Raw genomic sequence first — 27,555 nt, forward strand, 5'->3', positions numbered from 1 at the left:
GTAAGGGGTGGAAGGGACCTCTGGAGATCATCCAGTCCAACCCCCCTCCCAAAGCAGGTTCACCTACAGCAGGTTGCATAGGAACACATCGAGGCTGTTTTGAACGTCTCCAGAGAAGGAGACTCCACAGCCTCTCTGGGCAGCCTGTTCCAGTGCTCTGTCACCCTCAAAGTAAGGAAGTTTTTCCTCATGTTGAGACAGAACTTACTGTGTTCCAGCTTCTGTCCGGTGCCCCTTGTCCTGTCACCAGGCTCCACTGATAAGAGCCTGACCCCATCCTCTTGACACCTGCTTTTTAGATATTGATAAGTATTGATGAGATCTGTCTCAGTCTTCTCTTCTCCAGGCTAAACAGACCTCAAACGGAGCATTCCTCTTCGCTTTCCACCCTTACTAGCAAGCTTGCCTTCAAACTCTGACAAAATTCCTAAAGATCTGTAGAATGTAGCAACTATTTATTCCTGTTACTCATCCTAAACTCCTTTACTGTGATGAAAATGTTGATATTGCTTCCACTCAACTAGCAGAAACCGACCCAGCGTTGTCTTAGTGTGGTCCAAAACCCACTGGCATCAACAGAAATAGATGGGCTCTTTAGACAATATATCACCGTACACTTGATAATAGATACATATTTTTATAACAACGTATAGCTCTACACTTTGGAACAAAGCAATTAGTTAAATAAAAGACCATCATAATACTCTTGGCATCGTTCCCAATCTGCCACTTTTTATAATCACAGTAATTTTCTTGGGTTTTAAGTTAGTCTACTTAAAACTACAAATATACATGAAATCAACACAGCACATGGCAAAAAGATGCACAAATAATTTTTTGTACAGGATCTTAAAATTTTTAGTAGAGTGATAATCATACTCTCTTAATGGGAAACACCATATGTATTTACACAGTGGTTTTGTAGTACATGCTCACGGTAGATGTCCGTTGCATATTATTTTCTTTAGGAAACAAAATCTTTCTCACATATCAAAGTTGAAATAGTATGACATATAGTACTACCGACGCGGTAAATACAGAGAGGCGCATGCATAAACAGATACCCCAAACCTGTGTATTGCAAACATTGCACTGAAATTACACTTCTGGGAAACCACCTAGTGTGTGTGAAGGACAAAGGCTAAACGAAAACTGAAAATAATCTAGATTAAGTCAGTGCTTGCTTCATATGGCTGCTCAGTATGTTTGCAATGCTGCAGCATTTGGAGGATATAAATTGTCCAAGATACAAGAAAAATGGAAAAGCATAGCAAATCTATCTAAAGTACTAGGACATAGACAGAACTGAAAAATAATTGTCATGCCTTAAAATGCATGCTGTGGAATACTGCACGATATCACAGTCTGAAAGCTTATTCCTCATTCTCTGGTCCCTCATCCATTACTGGGAGAGACGAGAGAGGTGAAAAGCCACAGTCGTTTAGCCCAAGATCCATACACATGGAAAGGCGAGGGATTTGCTCTGTTTATCTCCATTTCATCCTGCGGAACTTCTAACTTTAAATTAAACTATTTTGTTAGTCTATGACAGCTTGACTGGGTGAACAGGCCTTGAAAAACCTTCCTGCGTAACCCTCTCGTAAAGTTATCAGGAACATATCAGCCGGTCAGGCAGCTGGCTCTGAGCAGGGGCAAAGGTGAAAGTGCACTTTCTGGAAATTTCAAAATTTCTTTTCTGAAATGCTGCTATCCTGAAAAAAAAAATCTTCCTAGGACAGACACAGAGGAGATGAGCTCAACATGAGCCGGCAGTGCGCGCTGGTGGCCCAGAAAGCCAACCGCACCCTGGGCTGCATCAAGAGAAGTGTGGCCAGCAGGTCGCGGGAGGTGATTCTACCCCTCTACTCTGCGCTCGTGAGACCCCATCTGGAATACTGTGTCCAGCTCTGGAGTCCTCAACACAGAAAGGACATGGACCTTGGAACAGGTCCTGCGGAGGGCCACGAAAATGATCAGAGGGATGGAGCACCTCTCCTATGAAGACAGACTGAGGGAGCTGGGGTTGTTCAGCCTGGAGAAGGCTCCAGGGAGACCTCATAGCAGCCTTCCAATATCTGAAGGGAGCCTACAGGAGAGCCGGAGAGGGACTCTTTGTCAGGAAATGTAGGGACAGGACAAGGGGTAATGGTTTTAAATTGGAAGAGGGGAGATTTAGATTAGATATTAGGAGGAAATTCTTTACTGTGAGGGTGGTGAGACACTGGAACAGGTTGCCCAGAGAAGCTGTGGATGCCCCATCCCGGGGAGTGTTCAAGGCCAGGCTGGATGGGGCTTTGAGCAACCTGCTCTAGTGGAGGTGTCCCTGCCCGTGGCAGGGGGGTTGGAACTGGATGATCTTTAAGGTCCCTTCCGACTCTAACCATTCCGTGATTCTATGATTCTATGAGATAAGCGACTGCAAGAGCTAACTCTCCTCTCACTTCACCCGCGCAATGAACACGCACCCGGAACTGCGCAAGTCACAGCTCCGGAGCGGGACGGGCGGGCGGCTCTCCCGGCCGGGCTGGGCCCTCCCATCCTGCATCATCTCTCTGGAAAACAGAAATAACACATCCCCCGCCCGCCTCCTGCACGCAGGGGGATGCTTCCCTCCTCTCCCCAACCCCAGCCCGGGGGATGCCTCCCGGCACGACTTCTCCCCGACGGGGTGGGTGGATGCTCCAGCCCCGGCCCCGGGGATGCCCCCAGCCCGACGTCCTCCGCACGGGGTAGGGGGATGCTCCATCCCCGGCCCCGCGTCCCGGCTCCCCCGAAGGCGGAGGCTTCTGCCCCGGCACAGTTCTCTCGAGTAGACCACCGGGTCGCTCCAGGGTTTCTCCTCCCCGTAAGACTCATGGCGGCGGCTCCGCTTTCCCCCACCCGGGAAACCGGGGGAGGCCGTTTTCCGCGGGGAAGGGAAGTGGCTTCTCCGTGGGGCTGAAGGAGGAGCGGGCTGCGGGCGGACCGGAGAGGAGGCGGGCCCGGGAGGTGGAGGGAAGAGAGGCGGGGAAGGAGGGCGGAAGAAAGGACGCTCCGGAGCCGTCCCCAGCGGCGGGAGTTGCGAGGATGAGCGGCGGGGATGGGGGAGTCCGGGCGGGCGCCATCAGCTATTCCCTTCCCTCCATCCCGTCCAACAAACTGCCGGATTTGCGTTTTATCAGCCGTGGGGCTTACGGTACCGTGTCCTCCGCCCGCCACGCTGACTGGAGGGTCCCGGTCGCCCTCAAATGTCTGCAGGGACCGCTGCTAGACAGGTAACGGGGGTAGGTGAGGGACTGGTGGGATGGGGGCATCGCGGAGGGGGGCGGCCCGGGTCCCCATCACCCGTCTTCCCCCCTCCCCGGGCCGCCCCCCGTGGGGAAGGACTGAATTAAACCCGCCTTTCTCCGAAATCAGGAAAGGGGTCCCTCGCTCCCTCTTGGCCCGGGACAGTCCGGGGGGTGCATCCCGTCGGTGGGTAAAGCGGCCGCGGGCGGTGGAGCCCGGGTTCTGCCCGGGCTTGGGTTTCTCATGGTTGGTGGATCAGAGACCGGGCGCCTCGGTAGAGCACTCGTAGCTTTAAATGCAAGGGCAAAGTAGATCCCAGGAAGAGTGATTCAGCCTGAGCCATGAGAAATCACGTACCAGCCCCGGAGCTTCCTCTCTTTCGGTTGTTGAAAATGGGTGGTTTCGGTCTCAGCCTGCGAGACTTAACTAAGGAGGTTGCCTCTTTGCACCTTGGATCCTCCTCAGGGTGGGATTTGCACGGTTCAGCTTCTTTCTGGGTCTGCTGGTTGCTGACCACGTTCCTGAAGTATCAGCAGGATATTAAAATTGCAGTGATTGCTCTAGGTTTGTTGTTTACAGAGAGAGACAGAGAGACTACGCATAATATATTACTGTATCCATTAGAGATTGCGTCTAGCTCCTAGAAGAAGCTTCTCTGAGACACTGCACAGTTTTTTTCCTCCAGATCTCACAGTACTGAGGGAAGCTGATTTAAAATAATAGGCTTGTAGGCCCCCCGCGTACAACTGGTATTTTCCATTAGCTCTTCAACTTGTAGCAATTGTGTTCCCCGTTTTCTTGGGGCTCAAGTGCCAGAGTGTTTGTTACAGGAGCTGTTGCTCCATGTAAGGGGGCAGCAGGTAAGGATTTTTCATCCATCTCTGCCTCATTCACTTCCTACAGTGCCAATTTTTTATCATATAAATGCAAACTTGCCTCTTCTCAGCCTGTCTGACTGTAAATCTGCCTCTTGTGTCTTATCCAGGTGTCTTTAATCTTTACTGCCTTAAGTTTCTTTGATCTAGTATTAGGCATTTAGGCAGAATGGATTAACTCAAAATAACACGCTTCTAGTCTTGTGAGCCAATATGCTAAAATATAAGATAAGTTGTTTTAAACTATCTGACCTCTTATTCCCCAGGTGTGTATACACAAGCTTTTACCTCTGAAATCATGCCAGAATGAAATGGAATCTCAGTTACGCTTTTAAGCAGGAATAGTGTGTTCTCCAATAAGTGGTTTTTTTTTCTTTTCTTTACTTTAAATGTCTGCTTAAATCCCTGCTAATACAGTGTTTGTCTTCTGAACTCAGTCAGGAGAAAACAACAAATATTATTTTTCGCCTTGCAAAAATTCAGATTAGTGTGACATCTAACCTGTGAAACTATGATGAAAAGAATAAGTGAGGTAATCAAAATAATTCAGCCACCTACCCTATATCAGACCAAAAGCTGTAAGAAATCTCTTATATCTGATGTGCTGGTTGTGTAGCAGGCAACTTGAAATGCCATCCTGTAAATGCTGTTAAGAAAAGGGAAGAGTTCACGGTGCAGGTAATTCCCCTAACTGGGAGCCTGCACTGTGTATCCCAGAACGTGGGAGTGTGACCAGGCAAAGAGCAGAGCCAGCTGGGAAGGTATTGTGGGCTTGTACTAATTTAGGCATTACTCAGTGCCCTTCTGGTATGGAGCAGACAAAGGTGAAGTGATTTACAGACACAGGAATAGACCTCAATATGTTGCAACTCCTTTCCCGGCTGGAGCTGAATCCCCATGCAGATGTGCCTTACAGCCTGGGAAAACCCCTAACTTTCCCAAACCCAGCCTTTTCAGGAGAGAGGGAGGAAGGGAGAGAGTTGTGTCTTTCATCTCATGCTTTCCCTGAAGGCTGCCTTTTAACTTCTATCATTTCCTAGAATTTCCTCTACTAGAAGCCTTTCTCTATCACATGGATAAGGACCAGCAATTGCCGTTAATTTCACATCCATCTAAATTCAAAGTTTTCTGTTGTAAAAGAGGCAGGCTTTAGCTCTCCAGGTTTCCTCTTTTCCCCTTATACTCTGACAGCCTTTGCTTTGTGAGGGCTAGGTCTACGTCGATGGGTCCAGACTGACGTGAGCTCTTCAGTGTGTGCCCTGAGCCAGCTCTCACCCTGGAGCTGTGTAGCCACAGGAAGACAGAATCACAGAATCACCTAGGTTGGAAGGGACCTTTAAGATCATCTAGTCCAACCTTAAAACAAAAACAAACAAACAAACAAAACCCCAAACAAACAAAAAAACCAACCCAAAAAAAACCCCCCACCAACATTAAACCATATTCCCGAGCACCATGTCAACTCATCTTTTGAATATCTTCAGGGATGGTGCCTCAACCACTTCCCTGGGCAGCCCGTTCCAATGCTTGATAACCCTTTCAGTGAAGAAATTTTTCCTAATATCCAACCTGAACCTCCCCTGGCGCAACTTGAGGCCGTTTCCTCTTGTCCCATCACCTGTGACTTGGGAGAAGAGACCGACCCCCCCTGGCTACACCCTCCTTTCAGGGAGTTGTAGAGAGCGAGAAGGTCTCCCCTCAGCCTCCTCTTCTCTAGACTGAACAACCCCAGCTCCCTCAGCCTCTCCTCATAAGACTTGTTCTCCAGACCCCTCACCAGCTCCGTTGCCCTTCTCTGGACCCGCTCCAGCCCCTCAATGTCTTTTTTGTGGTGAGGGGCCCAAAACTGGACACTCAAGGTGGGGCCTCACCAGTGCCGAGTACAGGGGGATGATCACCTCCTGAGTCCTACTCACCACGCTGTTCCTGACACAGGCCAGGATGCTGTTGGCCTCCTTGGCCACCTGGGCACACTGCTGGCTCGTGTTCAAGACGGTGCTGTGCAGAGCAAATCGTGGTGGGCATAGCCCTGGCTGATGTGCGGCCGTGCCCCAGCACAGCTGTATGGCCACCACTGCTGGCTCACATCCAAAGGATGAGTCCGAGATGTGCTGTAAAAGTCCTGTCATTGGACATCCTCGTCACATACTTGTACCTGCACCAATCTCCGCTGGTATAAAATCTAAATCTTTTTTTTTTTTCTTAGAATTATCCTTCATGGTCCAAGTATCCTCACTGTCAACAAACCTATTTTTTTCAACAATATTTGAGATATGTCATACTAAATACTTTATAATTTTCAGGGATAGAAGCATACTGAGTCTCAAGTAAAACTTGAGCTTCTCAAATCCAGATGCTGCAAGGTCTGAATTTGTAAATATGCATCAAATTCACATTTATGAGGGGGTTTGGCGTTACAAAGAGCATTCTCACAGCCAAATTCAGGCATCCAGACATCGTGAGGCTGGTCTTTTCCTTCTTCCTGTACAACCAGGGGATGTTTTTTCCGGAGGGTGATTCAAAGCAGGAGCCCAATTTGAAGGAACATTTTATGTGAAAACAAAATGTAGTTGGTCATTCCTTTTCCTTCAGAAACTGAAGGTGCATTCCTTTAGCCCACATTATTTTAGTGCATGTCAGTGTCCACTAAATTTAAACATTTGAAGAACTGTAAGTATTACAATTCCTACTGTGTAAGATATTAATACTGAGCCTCAGTGAAAACTCAGGGTTGGAAGATGGGCAGTAAAAGAGGACAAATGTAGTTGGTTATTACCATTATGGTTATGCAAGACAGTGAAAGTTGGAGTTCTGACTGTATCGTTATTTACTGGAAACATGGATGAAACGTGTGATGGAAACAGAGGGATTTGTGTGGTACAACAAAACTGAGGAAGCTATCTTGTATTTGCATTTGCAGATTCTAATTTGTCTTACAGTATCTTGTTATCAAAAGATTGTCATAGGAAACAGGTGGTGAAAGGTAGGGGTAATGCATATAGGCACATAATTTTTTTAGAGAGAATACAGTGAATTCAACATTTGCTTTGCGTTTCTTAGTATTGGTATGGTAATGGTTTTCTTTCTCTGTTTTCTTTAAGTGATAGAAACCACCTTCTAAAAGAAGCAGAGATATTACACAAAGCCAGGTTTAGTTACATTCTGCCAATTTTGGGAATTTGCAACGAGCCTGAATTTCTGGGGATAGTAACAGAATACATGGCAAATGGGTCATTAAACCAGCTTTTACATGGGGTAAGTGTACTTACGGTCTTTAATGCAATCTCTGGTTGTTTCAAATAGGTTATAATTTCCATACTTAAGAGAAGTAGTACAGTAAAGTCTATTATTAATAATATTTCAAATTAAAGGATAGTCATTATCACTAGTAGTATTTGGTGCTCTGTATCCCAAAAAGACAACCAAACTCAAACCACTTTAGTTTTATTACACTATTTCCCTTAATGTCATGACTTAAAACTGGCTTCACAGTGATTTATTGGGTACAATCACTTTAAAAATCTCTGTTGTTCTCTGATTAGAAGCTGAAATACTTATGCTTACTTCAGCCTGGGCTTCAGAGTTATTGCCAATGTAAATATCACACAAAGATGAGGGTTTTTTCCTGCATTTGAATCTTTAGTAAAAAAAAAAAAAAATGAAAATGTTGACTTTAGTTTATCAAGTCAAATTTAGCTAATCTGAACAGATATGGATATTTCTACCAGATCTTACTCTCGGGAGTAAGTTCTTCTGTGCTGAACTCTCAGCTGTTCCCATTAGCTTGGTCTGAGCATCTGGTGTTGCTACTGTAAAGTTGCTGCAGTTGGGTCTCAACAGCACTGCAGTCTTGTCTGTACCTTTAACCAGTTCATATCTCATACCTGAGGGAGCTCAGCTGTGTGTTTTTCGTAAAGGCATTAGTGTCGATGTAACTTCTAAGATTTCAGTTGAGTTTTACTGCCTTTTTCTTGGTGTATTAATACTTATAAAGGTAGTATTTTGTGCTTAGTTTCACCACAGCTTTTTTTTTTTTTTTTCCTCAATGTCAATTGAAGTTATGATTCTTGCCTTCCTTTGTGTAGTACTTATAAGCTGTGGGTTGCAAATTTCATACAGGAGTTCATCTGTAAATTGTATTTCCATATGAATGAGTAATATAGTAAATGTGCTACATCGTGTATAAGAGTCATGAACTATTATGTGCATGCTAGGGAATGGAAGTATAACACTTCATGATTAACACATACTTATTTTAACAGCTAACCAGCTCAGATAGAATTTTTAAAGGAGCTCATGTAATGTATATTTTAAAAGATTACTGTTTGTCCAAGACTTTCCTCTTATTACGAACGTCTTTGTGTTGTGTTGTTAGATCAGACCAGAGGATTATATTCTGGTTTTGTGGTTTTCTCTTGGCAGAAAGATGTATACCCTGACCTTCTTTGGTGCCTGAGATTCCGCATTCTTTATGAAATTGCTTTGGGAGTCAACTATTTGCACAACATGAATCCTCCATTGCTGCACCATGACTTGAAAACCCAGAATATTTTACTGGATGATGAATTTCACGTCAAGGTAGAGTTATTTAATTCTTGTGTTCTTCAGCATCCAGAATGAGCGAAAGTGTTTTAATTATTGTAGAGGAGGAAGAGTGAGGATGTGGCCGTGCAGGGGGGACATAGTTGTATGCCAGATGTTTTATTCTGTCCTTGCAGACAGAACTTGCCAACTTCTTTTGAAAACTCTGCTTTGCTCAAGCGTGGATTTGATCCATCTGAGAAGACCAGAAGGCCAGAATTTGGGCTGTTTGTGCTATAGCAGTAGCTGATACTCAACAGCAGTGACGCTTTCGTATGGCAACCTTCCAAGGGTAGCTACGTCTGGCCCTTTCTGAGGAGAAAATAGAAAGCGTTTCTGTCTGAGATGCTCAGACAAGTTAGTTCTGGAGGGCAGTAGAACCAAATTCAAACATTAGTACCCCATTTGACATTTGTCATGCAATACGCACCTACATGTTCTGTTAGTGTAGTATAAGAACATGTAAAACTTAACTGTGAAATCTGAACATGTTGGAAGATGGCTTTTGTGAAGCTCCTTAGAGAAAGCAAACAGAGAGAGAGCAAACAAGAGAAAGCAAAGAGAAGTAATAATAGTTTAAACTTTTATTCTGCCTTTTAAAATATCACTGCCATGATGTGAAAGAGAGGCTAAAAGTACTTGTGAAAAAAGGGTTAGGTGCTTCCATAATTGCAAGAGTTGGGTTTGGCTTCTTTTGTAAAAGATCCTCTGTTTTTAAAATTTATAGAATATACTATTCAAGTGAATGAGAAATAAGAGGTATTTTGCACTGAATTTATACTTGAGTGGCGAATGCTTCAGTTGGTACCATGAGATGAATCTTTTTCTGAGTCCCTTGAGCAAGATCAAAGATCCAGTGCTGATTTCTTCTTTCTCCATTGCCAAGATGTTTTTCTTGGCAGCAAGACGCCTTACACAGCCTTGTCTCCGCTCACGCCCTCAGTAGGTCATACCTCCTCCCACTCGGTTGTGCTGGTCTTGCCATCTCTCAGGCTTCCTGATAAACCTGATCAGGGAACTGGTCCAAGTAATTTTTTTTATCCAGTCTTTTTTTGATCCTTAGCAGCACTGATGCAGTCTGCTGCTCTGCCCGACCACATGTAAACATTTGCTTTGCTGGAGCAATTGGAGGGAAGGGGTTAACTCTTGTCCTGTCTCTGGAAGCCTGTCCTTTGGGTTTTTAAGTGTTTTCTTGGGGTGAAGCAAGATTCTCTAAATTAGGGCAGCTGGCAGGAAATGCAAGGAAGGTTATCACGCATGCCAAATAGAAGAAGCATTGCATATGTATAAAAGTAGCACCATTCATAGAGCGCTGTCCCAGATCTACTAAATGAGCAAGATATTGTGACAGTTACAGTGAGGAAGGCTTGATGAGACTGAGCTGTAGAGAAAAAAAGGTTATTTTTCACCGTGGATTTTGACTGTAGGCTCTCCAGAAAAGTTATTTCTGTAGTCTTTATTGCCGCAGTGCTCGCACAGGCATCTTTGTTGAAAATGCTTTTGCTCTTCTGCAAATGCTGGACAAGTGCAGAGCTGGTCACTGGCTACTTATCTTTTTCCCTTGTATGCTGGACACTGCAGCTCAGCCAGCAAGCTCATTCTGCTGGCTGTTTGTCTCCCTACCCGTAACCCAGCCGGACATCTTGCTCCCTGGCTCACGAGTGTCTGGGAATGTAAACTGAAGTCACTTAATTCTTGATGAAGATGTACTGTAAACTCTGTAGGAAGGGTCAAGGTCCCAGAGTGCAGAGTAAACAAACTATTCAGCAGCTTTTTGCAGCACAGAATTTCAGAATATCAAATCTATTAATCTGAGATTAATATTTCAAAGTTTTGGGGGTGAGGTGGAGTTGCCCTGAAATTTTTCTGTGAAAGCAACTGTCTCGGGCTATCTACAAGCTAAGTTTACATAGAGCTATTATGATTTATCCTAAATTTGTGCTTTCTTCACAGCCGGGAGGCTAGAAGTACTCAGTGGTTTTTTTGTTTGCTCTTCTTATTCAAAGAAAGTGATTTTCTTCACACAGGACAGACTCCCATAGGAGATTTTCCAGCCGTAGAGTAAATGAGTCCTTCCTTAAAAGAACAACAGGATAGGGCAGAGCTATAGGGATAGCATGAGTCATGACCTGGGAATGCTTTCTGAAGCGGAGCTGGTGTTTCCTGTTGCTGGGACAACCGCATACTTTTTGTGTGTCAGGTTAAGGGCTTTTAGTGACCTGTTCTTTCGGGCGTATTTCAGGAATTTCTAACAATGATCAGCAGATAAATCCAGTTTTTCTTCTCAGAACAACTGATTTGTCCTTTCCAGATTGCAGATTTTGGCATGTCAAAATGGCGTGTCATATCCATGTCGCAATCACGAAGTGAAACCTCTTTGCCAGAAGGAGGGACAATTATCTACATGCCACCTGAAGATTACAATCCCAGTCAGAAAACCCGTGCAAGCGTAAAACACGATATCTACAGGTAACTCGTGTGGTTCTCGAGTGGGCTTTGCAATCTGAGTTCACATTTGATTTACTGAACTTAGACTTTAACATAGTTTCAGCAATTTTATTATTTTCAGAAGTGTCGTAAGTTTATAAGCAAAATGAATCGGGGAAAATAGAATTGAGTGGTAGCGGGATTTGATCACCTGTTTCTTTAGGAAACACTGTGACAAGTGTCATGCTCCAAAAATTAAGCTAAGAGAGAAGAAATTAAGCTAGAGAAACAGAGAGAGAAGACTGGTTTCTATAAATGAGTGTACACACAGAGACAATATAGGGAGGGGAAAAACTGTTCACACCTTTATTTCAATGCACATACCCTTGTAATTTGTGCATATCAATTAACACAATTTGCCGAGTGTACTCGGGGGAAAGAAGAAAACATATATTTGGAACGGGGTTAGGAAAAAGCAGGATGATGGGAGTGGAGGAAGTCTTTAAAGAGGTTTGCTTAAGGAATAACTTGCTCTATGAAAGTTCAGGTAGATTTGTGTCAGTCAGTTTTGAGTAGTAGAAGTAATAGAATAGGAAGTAGTAAAGTGGTGGCTACCCAAATAACAAAACAGCAATTACTCTTAGGATATGAGAGTTACAATTAGCTAATCTGAAAAGGTTTAGAGAGCTCAAAGATTACTTGGGCCATCGTGGAGGGAATTGTCATGTGTAAATGGAGATTGAGGAGGCTTGAAGAGGCACATCACTCTACCACCTTTACCTTAAGCTATCTTTGACAGGGTCGTATTTTGGTGAGAGATGAATCAGTCTCAGGTCTTACTGACTTCCAGGGACACCACTAATTTCTCTTAATTATCCCTTACCCTTAAGGGGCACACAAAGTTCCTTGATATTCCTGCCCAAAGAATAGAGATGCTAACGTACCTGCTTTTCCTCACCCTTTGATGAGAAAATCTGGACTAGGAAGACATTGAAAAGGAGTAACAGTATAATGTGGGGAAAGAAGTAGTGTGACATTATCTCCTCTGGCTTCTGATTTTAGAGGATTTGAAAGTATGGCTCGTGGCTTAATGAGTGAGTGGAGATGAGGAAGACAAATGTCTGTTAAAAAGAAAAAAAAAAAAAATACGTGGAGAGGGATAACAACCAAATGGGAGAAAATAAGAGAGAAAAGATCAGTAGAAGAGTTTAGAAAACTGATAGATTAGGACAGAAAGAGATTATTTGAGAAGAGAGAAAAGAAACAGAGACAACGTCGTAAAGAGGGATGGCAGTTCAAGGCAGGAAGACTTGAAGGTAGAGAGACAATGAAATGACCAGCAGAAAGGTCACACAGGAAGGTCTGTGCTCAGGATCAGCAAGAGATGCTGTGTAGCAGAAGTAAGAAAGGAAAACATGGCTAGTGTGAAGAGGGATCAGCAGGAAGTGGTATGCTGCAGTGCTGTAGAATTAAGAAAATAGTCTTTAATTGTAGAGAGATTCCAAGCTGAATGAAAGGCTGGATGTCTGATGAATTGACCACAGCAGATACAGCTGAATGTTGTTGAGGTATTGAAGCTAATTTGTGAGGAAGGATCTTTCTTCAAGAAACAAATCCTTTAAAGTACAGTCAAGCAGCATTAACTTTTAGAAAAGGAACATTTTGCTGTGCTGAAAAAGAGCAGCTTGCATGAATTTCTCAGGAATGCATCAAAAGCGGGCTTTCTGCCAGGGAGGACTGCTTCTATTAAAAGCTACTTGAATAAATTTTTAACATTGATGAATGTTAAAATGTGAAAGGAATAAGTAGTTAGGCAAGCTCAATTTATATGATTGATTTTAAGTGTCAGTTATTTTGTTCTTACTTAAATTTTTTGTTTCTTCCTCATTGGTATCTGTTAGATGATAAAACACTTTGAGGCAGTTAAATGTAAGCTGTATGCAAAATTCAGTACTTCTTAGTGGTATAGGAAAATACTGTCTTTGTGTACAGTTACTTGAGTAGTTAAGCAAACATTGATTCTGATAAGTATAATTCTTCTTTAGCAAAAAAATAATTCTTTGCATAGTTTCATTTTTATTGCTTCAGTGGAAATTTTTTGAAGTAACTTTTTAAAAGCTTTTTAATCCATTTTGAAATGGATTTATTGAAAAAATAAAGGAGTAGAAGTAAGTTTACAAGGATATGTTTGAAATGAGGTTCTCAAGCAGTGAAATATTTTTGCTCTCTCATTTTAGCTTTACAGATTTATTCCTCAAATCAAGTTCCTATTCTTAAATAGGAAAACCAGATTTGGGGTTTTTACATTGTTTTATTTTCTTTTATTTGCTTTAACTGCATTGATTATTCTTTTAGAAATGAAGTCAATTCTTCATTTAAATGACATAATCTAATCCAATTAAATTACAAACTTGTTTAAAGTTACCTTTTTTTTAATATATCCTGATGATTGAAGGGAGTGACTTGTCAACTAAAGATGGAGCAGATTCGTATTCACTGAGCCACTTCCCGTTCATGTTGATGTGAATGGAAAAAAATTTCACCAGTTTGAATAAGCAGATGTGTGTACAGTCTGCTGGCTGTAGTTCAGGGTGGTCTTCCTGAGAGTCTCTTTTGTAAAGTGAATCTTGTATATAAAAGGGACATCCCTCCCCACAGAGAAGATTGCATGTGTTGAAAGTATATATGGCTGGGGAGGCCAGCTGGAGTGTGCTTCCCAGATGCAAGTCTGTATCTTACCTGACTCTGACTTGGTGTTGGGATAGAGATGTGGGTGAATGCCATCGCCCCTGCTAGTGCCCTGCTTCCCATAGGAACGTCAGAGTGTTGATCCAGACTGGGGAGACACCACAGTATTGCAGTTAGGTCAGAGCAGTTGGAACTCTGGGGCTCGCTTTAATTTGTATACTGAGATTTAAACTACATGTATGTAATTCATAACATGTTAGTAGAGCAGAGCTAATACAAATTTGTAATAGGAGTTTATATGCCATATACCTTTTTCTGTATTTAATATTATTAACTAGTTCTAGTTGAAGTCACTAGTTAAAATTCCTGCTAGTCTTCATATATTCAAGGTGTCTTTGTGGTTAGCTATAGTCAGTCCCGTCTGTGCATGTGGGACCATTTTAGAAAAATAATTTTTAATAAAATTATTTAATTAGTATAATATTTAATAAAATTATAAAAACAAAATAGTTTTTAATAAAATGTGAAGCTGAGCACATTGTGCTATTAAGTGTTGGCAACCTAAATTAATGTCTTCTATACTTTTGATGCTTTAAACAGTTATGCAATTATTATGTGGGAAGTGATGTCCAGGAAACAGCCATTTGAAGGTAAGGCCATGTCTTCCTTTAATTTATTTTTTAATTTATTTTTCCAACCTTACATAGGGGCTAAATCTAGGAACTGAGTACCTGGGGACTTCATTTTACGGGTTACTTTTTAATGATTCAACATCTCAGGCTGTTGAAGAACACTTTGAGTTACTGTTGCAATTAGACTATTTTTTGGAATTTTTTTTTAAATTAGTGTTGTTTGATAAATTAAAAATGTATCTTTTTTTCAAAAAAAAAAAAAGCATAACCTTATTTCGGTGAACTATAAATGCTATGTCTGCAAACTAAATTGTTCCTCCTATAGTAATCTATTTATATTGCATATATTTCTAATGAATGCACGATGTCTATTTTGACAGAAGTTATAAACCCCTTGCAGATAATGTACAGTGTGTCACAAGGACAGCGGCTAGATTTAAGTGAAGAAAGTTTATCAATGGACATTCCTCATCGAGAGCTCATCATAAAACTGATAGGAAGTGGATGGGCACAAAACCCAGATGAAAGACCATCGTTCTTAAGTGAGTTTACCTTGCCTAATAAGAAAAGATTTTTAAATTGCCAGATTTCTGTCGAACATGTTACTTGCAGAGCAAGGTCATAGTTGCAAAAAGGAAGTGGTAAAGGATGTCATGAGATACATGTGCCCTGTCGTGTTGCGTACCATAAGGTGCTTGTCTGCAAACAGACTTCTATGAATGGAACTATGTGTGTGCCATAAAACTAAGTTGTTAGTTGGAGTCTTTTGCATTTGCCATCTCTAATTTACCTGTAAAAAAGCAGCATATTTTGTTTAACTACTTTCACTTGGGGTTTTTTTGTTTATTGTTGAAGGGAACTGTTTTTTTTTAAGAAGGGGGGGAAGTGAAGTATATAATGAGTACTGTGGGATTTATGAGCAAGCTGGCAAACACGCCAACAAATCATTGCACATCAGATAAGGTGTAGTGACTTCACCTTGTGTTTGCATCTCTAGTACAAATCTTTTTCACTAAGACTTTATCTTTTGAAGTTCTACATCCCAGATTCAGCAGGAACTGGTTGAACCCACATGCTTAACTTTCTCCATCCCTCTTCCCGTTGTTTAGCTTTTTGTCCACGAGACCAAAAATAGATACTTTCAGCCTTTTTTACAGTGGGTTACAGAATTTAGAGAATAAGATTAAAGTGTGAGCTTGCAGAGATAAGAGTGGCATAGCGTGAACTGGAAAAGTTTTGGTTTGATTTTTGCAAACCTGTGTTTGTCTCACTTAACCAACATACTTGGTGTATGTTGGGTCCAAATTTATACCCCATAAAAATTTCTCTTAACGTGCCTAATTTTGTGTTGGCATTCGGCTCTTGTTTGGCCATTGTGTAAAGGTAATTCCATAAAAATCGGCAGAAAGCAATCACCTGTTTTCAACTGTGAAATTTGTTCGTGTGAGTGTTGCTGTGGTCACATCTCTCAGTGTGGTGAAGCTCACAGTGGTTCCTGCAGCTGCCTTGCTGTGATTGTTTAATCTGCTTGTGCTTTAAAAACTTCCTCCCTATACCTGTAGCAAACGTGATCCTAATTCTCTACGGGAAAGCTAAATTGCCTTCGAGAGGCAAAAATGTAGAATAAGATAATTACTGAAAGTATTCAAATGTAGAACAGTACAAAGAGATCTGGCTTAAACAATTCTATATTTTAAACAATTCTATATTTTAAGTTTCTCACTGGTTAGGTTGAGGCTGCGATGACTCAAACCTGAAATACTAGGGTTTTTTAATTGGTTCTGGTGGGTTTTGTTTTTAGGGTTTGTTTCAGTGGGTTTTTTTAATGTTACAAGTAGAAAGGCCTGCAGTCTTAATATTTCATTTATGCCTTTGGTGAGCAGAACTTTGTTTATTATTTTGATAACATTTATAGGCATACTTCCTTTGAGCTGGAAAGTGTTGGAAAGTTGCTGTCACGTGGCTTAGAAAGAAATGCTCAGAACTTCAATTTTTTTCCATCAATTTGGCAGAGGACAAAATGGGGACGCATCCAAACTGATCTTCATGTTTTGTTTACAATCCAAAATTAATTACATCGCCTTTTTTGAGGCATTCTTTTATTTGCATTAAGAACGTTCTGAAATATCAGTTTATTTTTGCATGAGGCTGGTTTGTATGATTGTAAATTGCGGTTTGTTTTTTTTTTTCCAGGCAAGGAAATATATCTATTTATAATATTTTTAAAAATCAAAAAGAATGGATACATCATGATATTTTCTTACGTATTCTTGTTTTCCTGTGCCAGTTAACCAAAACAAAATAGCAATCAAAGTCTGTGGTCACACTGAAGGGATAATTACCTGGGATACGTACTAAAGTGTGAGCTAACTTGGGTTCAATTATTAGTGTCGTGTCTGTAGTAAGATGGTCTTTGAAGAAAACAGGCATTGCTTTTTTGCCTACTTTACTATCATAAAAAGAAAGAGGAAGTTGCAAGGCTGTTGCAAAATTAAGGGAAGTAAAGCTCACTGAAATTTTGCAATTACCGTAGCATGGGGTGGGTGGAAACCAAAATATCCGAACACCCTTTTGTTAAATAATCTTTAAATAGAATAGGACAGTTAACCTGTCTGTTCCCCCTATGAAGAAGGGATAAAGACTACTTATCACCATGTTTCTGCATGCACTTTGAATGTGTACCTACAATTTAATTATAACCAACAAAAATTAACAGTGCCAGTATTTCAGTGTGGAAAATGCAGTGCTAAACCTGTAAAACTCCACTTTAGCTGATGCAAGAAAGTAAGAATCCTAGTATTTAATGTATGTCTTGAAGATACTAGTGGAAAAAATTAATATGGGAGAAGTGTGGTAAAATTATAGTAAAAAATAAAAATATGTTAATAAAGATGCAGTGTGATGGATTGCTAGTATGGTAAATGGGTTTTGTCAAATGGGTGGAGTCCATAGAAATGCAGTAGAGTTGTGATGTACCATCATTCTTTCCTGAGGTTTTATTTTACTTGAGCACAATTTCAAAGAGACGTTTTTATAATACAGTCATCTCAAAATTGTAAATACTTAGTTTTATAAACCTTTCAGCACTGGAAAGCGAGGGAGCATAGCACAGGTTGTCACTTGCTTATCGGATTGTTTGGATTGTTGTGTGTCTCCCTGTGGGAGTAGATGGTTTTAACTTGACTTGCTGCCTTCGGTGAGCGTGAGGACAGTGTCATTTGGATTCACTGCATGTGATAGGTCAGTGCCTTGACTGTCACCATCTTCTCTGGCCCCGCCGCACAGCATCTATTCTGGATGTTGCTGTGGTGGAGGGCTGTTTGTTTATTTTTATTATATAAATATTTAAGACCTCTGCTGCAGTGGAAAGACAGTGACCCGCTTTGAGTTCTTCTGCTGCTTGGTCCCATTTTGCAAACCAGACTTGTTGGGTCTATCTTGAAATATAGCAAATCCACCGGTCTCTCCATTCCAGGAATGCGAGCCTTGCGGTCGGGCACAGTCCTGCATCTCTTTTGATACAGAGTGCTGAGGTGCCCAGATCAGGACAGGGTTTGTTTTGGTGATGTGAAACTGTTGTGTTTGTAACTAGCAGGTGAAAGCAAGAAACTTCTGGGTTTTGATACGTATCAATAGACAAATTACTTTTATAAATGTAAGAAAGTAGCTTTAGCAAAATGAAAACTTAATCTCCACCATAAATCCTTCAGCAAAGTATTCTTTCTTTATTTAGAATGCTTAATAGACCTTGAGCCAGTCCTGCGAACGTTTGATGAAATAGCGATGCTGGAAGCAGTAATTCTGTTAAAGAGATCAAAGGTAAGTGGCTTTTGTTACCGTCATGAGTTCGTCAAACAAGTTGGTAACTTTTGCTTGCAAAAAGAAATGTCATCTCCTTTGTCATTTATCTAATCTTGTATCTGGCTGAAGCACGTGTTTGTACAGAGCTGTCATCTTGTCTTACGGCAGAAATTTAATACAGGTAACTATGTCTCTTCCAGTCACTGTATGAATCACGATGTATTTACAAGAGTGGAAAGAAAACAGATGTGGAGCAGATATCTCTGAATATACCTCTGAATCCCCAAGAGGTAAATATTTTTCATATTGTATTTGGTATGTCTGCATCACTAAAGATCCTGAAAGCTTTAAAGGGAGGTTAACTTAGTAAGGGGGAATTGTTCTGCAGTTTACTTTCCTATGCAGTCAGGAAAGGCATAAAATGCACTAGTTGAGCCATATAGGTGAGGATAGATAGTAAAGGGTGGGTAAGCAGAAGCAAGAAGGGCGTGTTTGGTATATCCTCTAAGTGTGGGAAAGCCGGTCCCTCAAGGAGGAATGCAGCACACGACATCTGCAACTTGTAAGAGACTCTCTTCTACTCCCTTACACCTCTAAGGAGCTTGCTTGTATAGGGTCATACAGATTTGCTTTTACATTTTGGTTCTTAATGCTGCTTCTTTTGATTCTTACTAATAATTTAAACTTCTATACAAAATTCCTGTCAGCTTTGGAAAAACACAAGTATTAGGATTAGATAGATTTCTTCTGGTTTACTGTATTTTAATTACGCTGCCTATTGAGCATTTAGATAGTAGGGAAAAGACAGTGATGGGAAAGTATTCTTTAAATCATTGCAAGTTTGTATTTATTTGTTGTGCGTTTTCATTGTACAATTGGAATCATTTCAGGAAACACATTCTGGCTCCATACAATGTGATGCACTTCCCCTTCGGAGCATCTCTCCAGATATGTCAAGACTCAAGTCTATTCCCAAGTGTAATATCCTCTCATCAGGTATAGGTACTAATGACTTCATATAAATTTAAGTTGCCCTTGCAGCTTTACACTCCCACTGTAACATTGCATTTGCATAGTAGATAGTTGGATCTCTGTTTATGTCAGAAAAGAGATGTGTTTTGTAAACTTAGTGCTCTGGGTAAAAAACTGGAGTATTCCAGCTCTGATTTTCTATTCCTGTCACTTGAGAAATCCCCACAGCTCACACCTTGTTTTCCTATTCAGGGTTGTGAGTGCAGGGAGAGCATTTACTTGTCCCTTCAGACTCTTGGCAGTTTCGTTAATCATTTGTGAACTCCTTCTAAAGATAAAAAAGCAAAACATTTTGAGGCACTCCTAGAGCTGAGTAAACCGAGAGTTTCTAGTGAAGGCCAACCCCTTGATCATTTTTAGTTCAATGAATAAAATGGCTTTAATAAATAGATTGCCTTGCAAAAGCATCTGCACAGGCCTTTTGTAGCTGTCACCTTTTCTGAATAAAAGTTGGCAAAGTTCCCAGAGAAAACTCAATTTTGAGGTTTTGCTGACATCAGAAGCCAGAAAAATGCAATGGGACACAGGTGAGATAGGAGTACATGGTGAAACTATGTATTGCTATTCTCTTGAAAGAACGCAAACATATATTTCAGAAGAATGGAGCATCCTTTGGCTTTGCAGGGACCAGTGGTGTGAAAGCAGACAAGACGATTGACTTCACTGCTCTAAAGCAGGGCATCAAAGAAAAGTGTGCTGAGGTGCTGCAAAACTGGAGATACTCTGGTAGACGTAGGAGGGCACAGGCAGTTTCTTTTCCAGCTCCTGCTTGAACACATCCATGATTCTGGGCTTGTACTCAATATACTAGAAAGATATAAATACGGCAGGAATTCCAGGGAAAACAAATTACAGGAGGCTTAAGGAATTTGAGTTACAGGGGGAAATGGCAGAAAGCAAATGTAGTGTAGTTTGGCTGTACCTCTACCCAAGCATTTATCTATACACATAGCATAAAAATCTTAAAGATGAAGAATAACTTGTGGTTACCAAGTTTAATAGGCATGTTGTGATGAACTTTAGAAAATGGAAGATGAGCATGTACTGTAAGTGTAATCAGATAAAATATTGATAAATGTCAGCCCTTCTTACTGCTGGTTCCTGTTAAAAATTGTTATAGCTGCCTGTGGAGGTCATTGATGAGATTGTGGTGGTACTATTAATCTAATTGATCAGTCGGTGGTCCTTTACAGAGTTACTGCTTAGACTTTGTTGTATGTGTGTACAGATACTGTAAAGCCTATGAAAACAGAGTCTACAAAACCACACTACAGCAGAAGTGTTTGTTATTACTTTGCCAATACCTGCATCAGGTAGTTGTATAATGGAAAGCAAGACTGGTGTTCTTCTTACTTTGCCTAAAGTAGACGCAATTGTTTCAGGTGAAAAGCTGTTCCCAGGTATCTGTTGGCTAGAGATGAGTTTGGCATAGCACCAAGGGAAAGTTAATGACTATAGATTTTAGTTGAGTTGTTTTTTCCACCAATATAATTAGAAGACTTTTTCAGAAGCTTCCTCCTTCAGAGTTAGGAACTCTGTTCTAACTTTCAGCCTCTTTAAGTTTTCTTCCCTAGCCAGCTTATACACACACTTGTTCTTGGGCATTGCTTTAAGCTTAAATAGCTCTATTCCCATTTTACTTCTGATATAGAGAGTAATTCTTTAATACATTTTGTTTTGCTAGGCAAACAGAATATGCCCTTTTGAAGTCCATTTGTAAAATAAGCTTCTTCATTCTCCTGGTATCCTACTAGTCCTCCCTGTGCATGTTCTAACTTAAGTCATTGAACTAAGGCTACCAAACATCTGTACTTAGTATTAGAAAAGAAGTGTGACAGGTGTTTTCTGCCTGAAATAAGAACTTCACCTTAGAATTTTGGTTTTCCTTTCTCACAAGATCCTTTTTTACAGAATAGTCTACCTAGGGGTTTTTTTTCCTCATCTCAATTCCAAATCATTAGCCTCAGTTTGAAGCAGAAAGTCTAGATCTCATGTTTTGTGCTACCAAATTTCCACTTCTATTACTCCAGTCTTCTAGGTCAACTAGGTTCTGTCGGAGTAACCTGGGTCAACCCATTCTTTCTAAATAACATCTGCAAAATTTAATTAGCATGTTTTCTACTTCTTATGCTATGGTCACTTGTCAAGTTCATTCTCCCATACTAGAATAATCCTGGTAGTTTTGTCTCTAATGCTATTAAAGAACCATGTGTTCCTAGAGCTCTCTAACAATCTATCCCAGCAGAGCTGTTTTAAATCCTTTTCTAAAATGATCTTTTATTCACACTGTTGTGTCCTAATCCTTTCTCATTCATGCGGTAGATAACTTCTGTTATTTTACACTACATAGGTCTGCCCATCTTACTTTCTCTCTCATTAATGAAATTAGAAGGTAGCTACTATGAATTCTAGTCCACCATTTTTTAAATAAGAGTTTCATTTCTTTCACATTCTCCTATTTCTGCTTCTTGTACTTAGCCATATTCTTTCACAGGTCAACACTCTGATCTAGGAATGCACCTTAAGATACCTCCATTGGAGGGGGCTACCTCTTCTTATGGTGTCTTTAGATGTTCATCTGAATTCTTACATCTGCATCTCTGGTTCTTAGTTAACATCTCTGGAGTGCTTTATCAAGTGACACTGTGAAAGTCTGTAATGAAAACTGTATACAGAATTATGCATATGACCTGTGATTGGTTTCTCATGAGCTATTTGTTATCTCTTCTTTGAGTCATTCCTACTCCTGCTTTCACATCCATCATCTTTTTCTGCCATAAAAAATCCTTAAAATGTAAACTATTAAGCTTTTCAGCTGAAAAAAAACCCTTTTCCCCCCCTTTCTTTGCGAATGTTTACATGAAGCTTTCTTGAAGTCATGCTGTTTTGACGGACTCCCAAGATCCCTTCCAACTCTAACCATTCTATGATTCTATGATTGGCTTCCCGCCGAATGTTGCTGTTGGTATTCATGTTCTTTTCCTCCACCTGGATCTTTCTTTCAGTCTTTCTACCTTTGTTACGCTGCCAAACTTCATCAAAATAAATTAGTCAGCTTTCATGCTGACTCCTAGCGACCTCGCCAAACACTTGAAGGAGTTATTTTGTTCTTCCGGTCCTTACAAAAGTTTTCTGTCAAACAGGTTTTTTTTTAAAGCTCACATTTACCAGATCTATTCTCTCAATGTTCTTTTAAAATAAAAGAAGACCCCCAAACCCATGGTCAAGCCCTGGCAAAAGATAAGGGACATAAATGTATTCAGAACTTGAGTGTAAGGAATAATGTGTTGTATTTGAAGTGAATCTAGGTTGTTTATGACTTGTTTTATGGAATTGCTCTAAATAGTCTCTGATGGCTGTTTTTGTTTGAACATAGAAGTAATATGGCTCCCTCTTTTTTTTTTTTCCCTCCTTTTTTTTTTTAAGGTGAAAATTCTGAGGGTCTACACTCTCTCAGCAGTCACAGCATAGATGAAAATATCTCTGTAACTCAGAGTGCCAGACTTCTTATGCATCCATACAGTCATTTTCCCTCATCTGGGAAGAGTATTTCAGATGCCTCAAATTCTGCATCCTGTATGCTGCGATCATCACCAATTCCTTCAGGTACAGCAAACATTGATTTAATTCCAAGACCCAAATAAGTGTCCTAATAAATATATGTGTGTATGAAATGGAAACTGGAACTTTTGTTCATCTGTAAAACAAAAACAAAGCATTCTACAAATTAAGAATGGAAGTAATTCTGTCCTTGTAGCCTTATATTACAAAGTAAGTAAAACCAATGTAAAATGTGACCAAGTACATGTACCTGTAGCTCCTAGCTTTTTTCTCTCCTTCTAAGCAAACTTAATTCCTGCTGCTTTGGGTCTTCTTTATCCCATTCCCTTTGCTCATATTCTTCCTCCTTTCTCCTACTGCTGTAGCAGTCCAACAGAACAGGAAAAAGTTAGCTTGAGCTTAACACATCTTGTTGCCTGTCACTTCTCCCCACTTTTTAAGCCTGTCAGTCTTCCTCTTAGTAATGGTGGGGTAAAGAGAAGCAGCAATTGTGTCAGCATCTCACCTTTAGTGATCTTCTCTGTTAGTTGACAGCTCACTGCATGACATTGCTATGCATCAAATGACTGTTGAAAGTGTGCTTCCAAAAAAAAAAAAAAAAAGAAACTCTGATGCATGATGAATTATTCAGAGAGATATTTTTTTATGGGCCACGCAATAACATGCGACTTTGCAAAGATCTGCTGCGTCATCCCTCTTCTGGAAATAGGAGAATCGGCACCTTTTCACTCTGCAAATCCTCAGCTTCAGGAAAATACACAGGAAACTACAGGGATGTTTTCTGTAAAGTTCAATAAATATCCATCTGGAAAGTGAAGTTACCAACTCTCTGCTTTTAGTACCAGCTCAGGCTGAACAGTGGAACAGGTGGTGCACAGAGGCTGTAGAGGTCCCATTACTTGGAGGTGCCCAAAATTCAGCTGGACCAAGGCCTTGAGCAACCTGAGTTATCCCTGAAGTTGGCCAAGCTTTGAGCAGGCCATTGGGCCAAATCACTTCCTTGAGGGTTCCTTCCTTATTAGGGGACAGTGAGGTGGATTGAGAACTGGCTGTGTGACAGGACCCAAAGGGTAACGATTAATGGAGCAGGTTCAAGCTGGAGGCCTGTAACCAGTGGTGTCCCCCAGGGGTCAATACTCGGTCCAGTCCTGTTCAACATATTCATCAGCGACCTGGATGAGGGGACCGAGTGTATCCTCAGCAAGTTTGCTGATGATACCAAACTGGGAGGGGTGGCTGACACCCCGGAGGGCCGTGCTGCCATCCAGCGAGACCTGGACAGGCTGGAGAGCTAGGCAAGGAAGAACCTCATGAGGTTCAACAGGGAAAAGTGTAGGGTCCTGCACCTGGGGAAGAAGAATGTTAGGCACCAATACAGGTTAGGTGTGGACCTGCTGGAGTCAAGTTCTGAAGAGAAAGATCTGGAGGTCCTGGTAGACAGCAAAATGACAATGAGCAAACGGTGTGCTCTTGTGGCCAGGAAGGCCAATGGAATCCTGGGCTGCATAGGGAAGAGTGTGGCTAGTAGGTCGAGGGAAGTCATTCTCCCCCTCTACTCTGCACTGGTGAGGCCACAACTGGAATACTGCATCCAGCTCTGGGCTCCCCAGTTCAAGAGGGCCAGGGAACTACTGGAAAGAGTCCAGCAAAGGGCAATGAGGATGATTCAAGGATTGGAGCATCTCCCTTATGAAGAAAGGCTGAGAGAGCTGGGACTCTTTAGCCTGGAGAAGAGAAGGCTGAGGGGAGACCTTATCAATGCTTATAAGTATCTAAAGGGTGGGTTGAAGGAGGAGGGAGCCGGACTCTTTTCAGTGGTTGCCAGTGAGAGGACGAGGGGCAACGGGCACAGGCTGGAACATAGGAGGTTCCACTCAAATATGAGAAGAAACTTCTTTCCGGTGAGGGTGCCAGAGCCCTGGAACAGGCTGCTCAGGGAGGGTGTGGAGTCCCCTTCTCTGGAGATTTTCAAGACCCGCCTGGATGCAGTCCTGAGTAACATGCTCTGACATGCTCTGGGCAACCCTGCTTCAGCAGGGGAGTTGGACTAGATGATCTTTATGGTCCCTTCCAACTCTAAAAATTCAGTGAAGTTCAGTGAAATTCCAATCTAAATTATTCTGTGATTCAGATAAAATAAATAACCACCGAATTTGACAAATTGGAACATTTTAAATATGGAATACAGTAGTGAAATGTTAACAGCATGTTTAGTAGTCTAGTGTATTTCTGACCAAAACCAAGTTTTAAACAGCTCTTTCTCAGCTTGTTCTTTGTTTTATGGCATTATTTATTGACAGGCAGTTACAATGCTAATTTATTTATTTTTTAATCCTCTCCAATCTCAGATTTTGTTTTGGAAACCATACAACAGAACGTAGCTCATCAATGGATCCAAAGTAAAAGAGAAGAAATTATCGATCAGATGACTGAAGCATGTTTGAATCAGTCACTGGATGCTCTTCTATCAAGATTTTTACTCATGAAAGAAGACTATGAACTCATAAGCACCAAACCCACAAGGACATCAAAAGTCCGGCAACTGCTTGATACCTCAGATAGCCAAGGAGAGGAATTTGCCAGAATTATAATACAAAAGTTGAAAGATAACAAACAGCTAGGACTTCAACCTTATCCAGACATTGTATCTAATTCTCTAAGACTGCATCTTTAAATTTATTCTTTCTGTATGAAGCCATGTGAATATTTCTTATAAAACGAGTCTTGTTTCTGTACAGTAGTTTTATATATGTACCACTCTGTCTTTATTGTGCCTGTGTAGTGTCTCAGAAATGACACTGAGTTCATCTAGACTGCATTTGGTGAGTTACAAATTAATCAGTTGGAGTGCAGTCATAAAGCCAAACACTTGACACTTACTGACCCAATTCATACAAGTATTTTGTTTATACATGATAAAGAAAAAACATTAAATGTTCCCTGTTTTACATATTTTCTGTTGATACATATACATTCCTTTCACCTCACAGATTTGAGACAATCCATCTCAACTTGGAGTATTGGTTTGTCTCCCTCCATCTGGTCTTTCCCATAGAGGGAGGAAAAAGTCTTGGTGCTCTCTTTCGGGGCTTGTATGCTGTGTTTATAATTTTCTTCTTTCAGCCTTACTGGTTACTCCTCATGAGATACTGGAGAAGAACAGTAGGTGGGGGGAAGCTTACGTTGCATTTTTACAGGATTTTTTATTATGTTTTGTTTTGTTTTTCCCATGTTGTTGCCAGGGCAAGCGCTTCAGACCACTGCATAAGAAGAATGCCAGTCCAAAGAGGAGCCTGAGGGCAAGGAGGACATTGTGCTGATCATCTTTGTTCTGCTAAGAACCGATACATTAGAAAGGGTGCAGCTGTAGCCTTTTATATTATTTGGTTACACCTACTTAAACTCCTCTTGAAGTCATAGTATGATGAGATCCACATACAGCTTATATAAGGGAGCCCTCAGTTAATACTTCTTTTACATTACCTTAGTTAATGCCTCACTTACCTTTGTCTTATGCCATAAATACTTCTCATCTCATGTTGCTGGGTCAAACTTCTAATTAAATTTTATTTTTAGTATTTACGTGATACACTAAAATACTTTATTTTAGTATTTACATGAGGCTGGAAGTGATGCGCATGGGTCTCTCCTGCCATGACCTGCTTTAACCTTCTCTGGACATCATCTCCACCATCCTTTTTTGTCTGAAGGATGGTGCTAACGTGTTGAGGCACAAATGGGGCCACCTGAGAGGAAAAGGTATGTGGTATTTTTTTCAGCTCATTTCAGAAAGCCTTAGTGACCTTTACCTTCAGGCTTCAAAACTAGTGAAAACATTACTGGGTTTAATTTGTCAGAACACAGCACAGGCAAATGATTTTTACAAGAATTAATAAATAATTACAAATTGTGCTAACACTGTCTAAAATTTGGGAAATTCCAAACTCCATGTACAAGAAAGCTGAGCTCTACCTAAGCTACCATATAAAAAGGAGCAGATAAATGAGAAATCCTAAGTGATGGGAAACCTATGGAGATACAAGATCTGCCCCATTACGCTGATTCAGGCTTCAGTGTGGGCATTACTAGTTGCCAACAGCTTAGTTTTTTCAACGTCTGTCTTGTTTTGTGAACTGAATCACAAGACTACAATGTAGAATTTATTGGATGGAAAAGGAGTGGTTTTCATTTTTCTAAGTTTTTTGGCATAAACTGGGAATTTGCATTTTGTCCTGCTTCTCTCTGAAGGCTGTAAAATTCAAACTAGATAGCTGAGAGTAGGACAATGGTGCAATGAATGGTTGTGCTTTTTGTAGAGCATACTTGAAGGTGTCCAGCGGGGACAGGCTCTGAGGAAAGCTGCCAGCCTTGCCAGTGGAAGTGCCAGTGGTGCCAGAACTGTGTGTTCCACTGCACATCACATTTTAAGTCACATTTGTTTATTATTAGTAGTGCCTAAAGAAAGATTTGTGTCATGCAAGGTAGTGAAATAGCATTTCTTAGATGTGTGTCCAAAACTCGTGTATTAAGAGCCTTCCTGAAATGTGGTTTTGGGAACTAGAACAGAGGCTTCTTTAGGGGTACCTTTTTACAAGCTCATATGTTGGTCTAGTAGGGTCTGCATGAGTTGCAAACTTTGTAATTTCTTATTTTAAATTATATGTAAGAAGGTAAAAGCATTCCTGCTATGT

At 41.0% G+C, this 27,555-nt stretch overlaps 1 protein-coding gene across 2 annotated transcripts; it reads left to right on the forward strand.

Moving 5' to 3' along the window:
• Positions 1-3,004: 3,004 nt before the first annotated feature.
• RIPK2 (receptor interacting serine/threonine kinase 2) lies at positions 3,005-25,815 on the forward strand. Of its 2 annotated transcripts, XM_074145455.1 has the most exons (12): positions 3,048-3,254; positions 7,244-7,397; positions 8,565-8,720; positions 11,035-11,192; positions 14,439-14,488; positions 14,851-15,012; positions 18,204-18,289; positions 18,472-18,561; positions 19,162-19,267; positions 19,928-20,003; positions 22,731-22,909; positions 25,213-25,815. In XM_074145455.1, the coding sequence occupies exons 1-12, from the start codon at positions 3,067-3,069 to the stop codon at positions 25,536-25,538; spliced, it is 1,731 nt and encodes a 576-aa protein (XP_074001556.1). In that variant the 5' UTR covers positions 3,048-3,066; the 3' UTR covers positions 25,539-25,815. The 2 variants fall into 2 exon arrangements, with proteins under 2 accessions (XP_074001557.1, XP_074001556.1); XM_074145456.1 differs by lacking the exon at positions 19,928-20,003 and having other exon boundaries at positions 3,005-3,254; positions 22,730-22,909.
• Positions 25,816-27,555: the final 1,740 nt, after the last annotated feature.

This window comes from Numenius arquata, chromosome 3, assembly GCF_964106895.1.
Source record: "Numenius arquata chromosome 3, bNumArq3.hap1.1, whole genome shotgun sequence".
NCBI lineage: Eukaryota > Metazoa > Chordata > Aves > Charadriiformes > Scolopacidae > Numenius > Numenius arquata.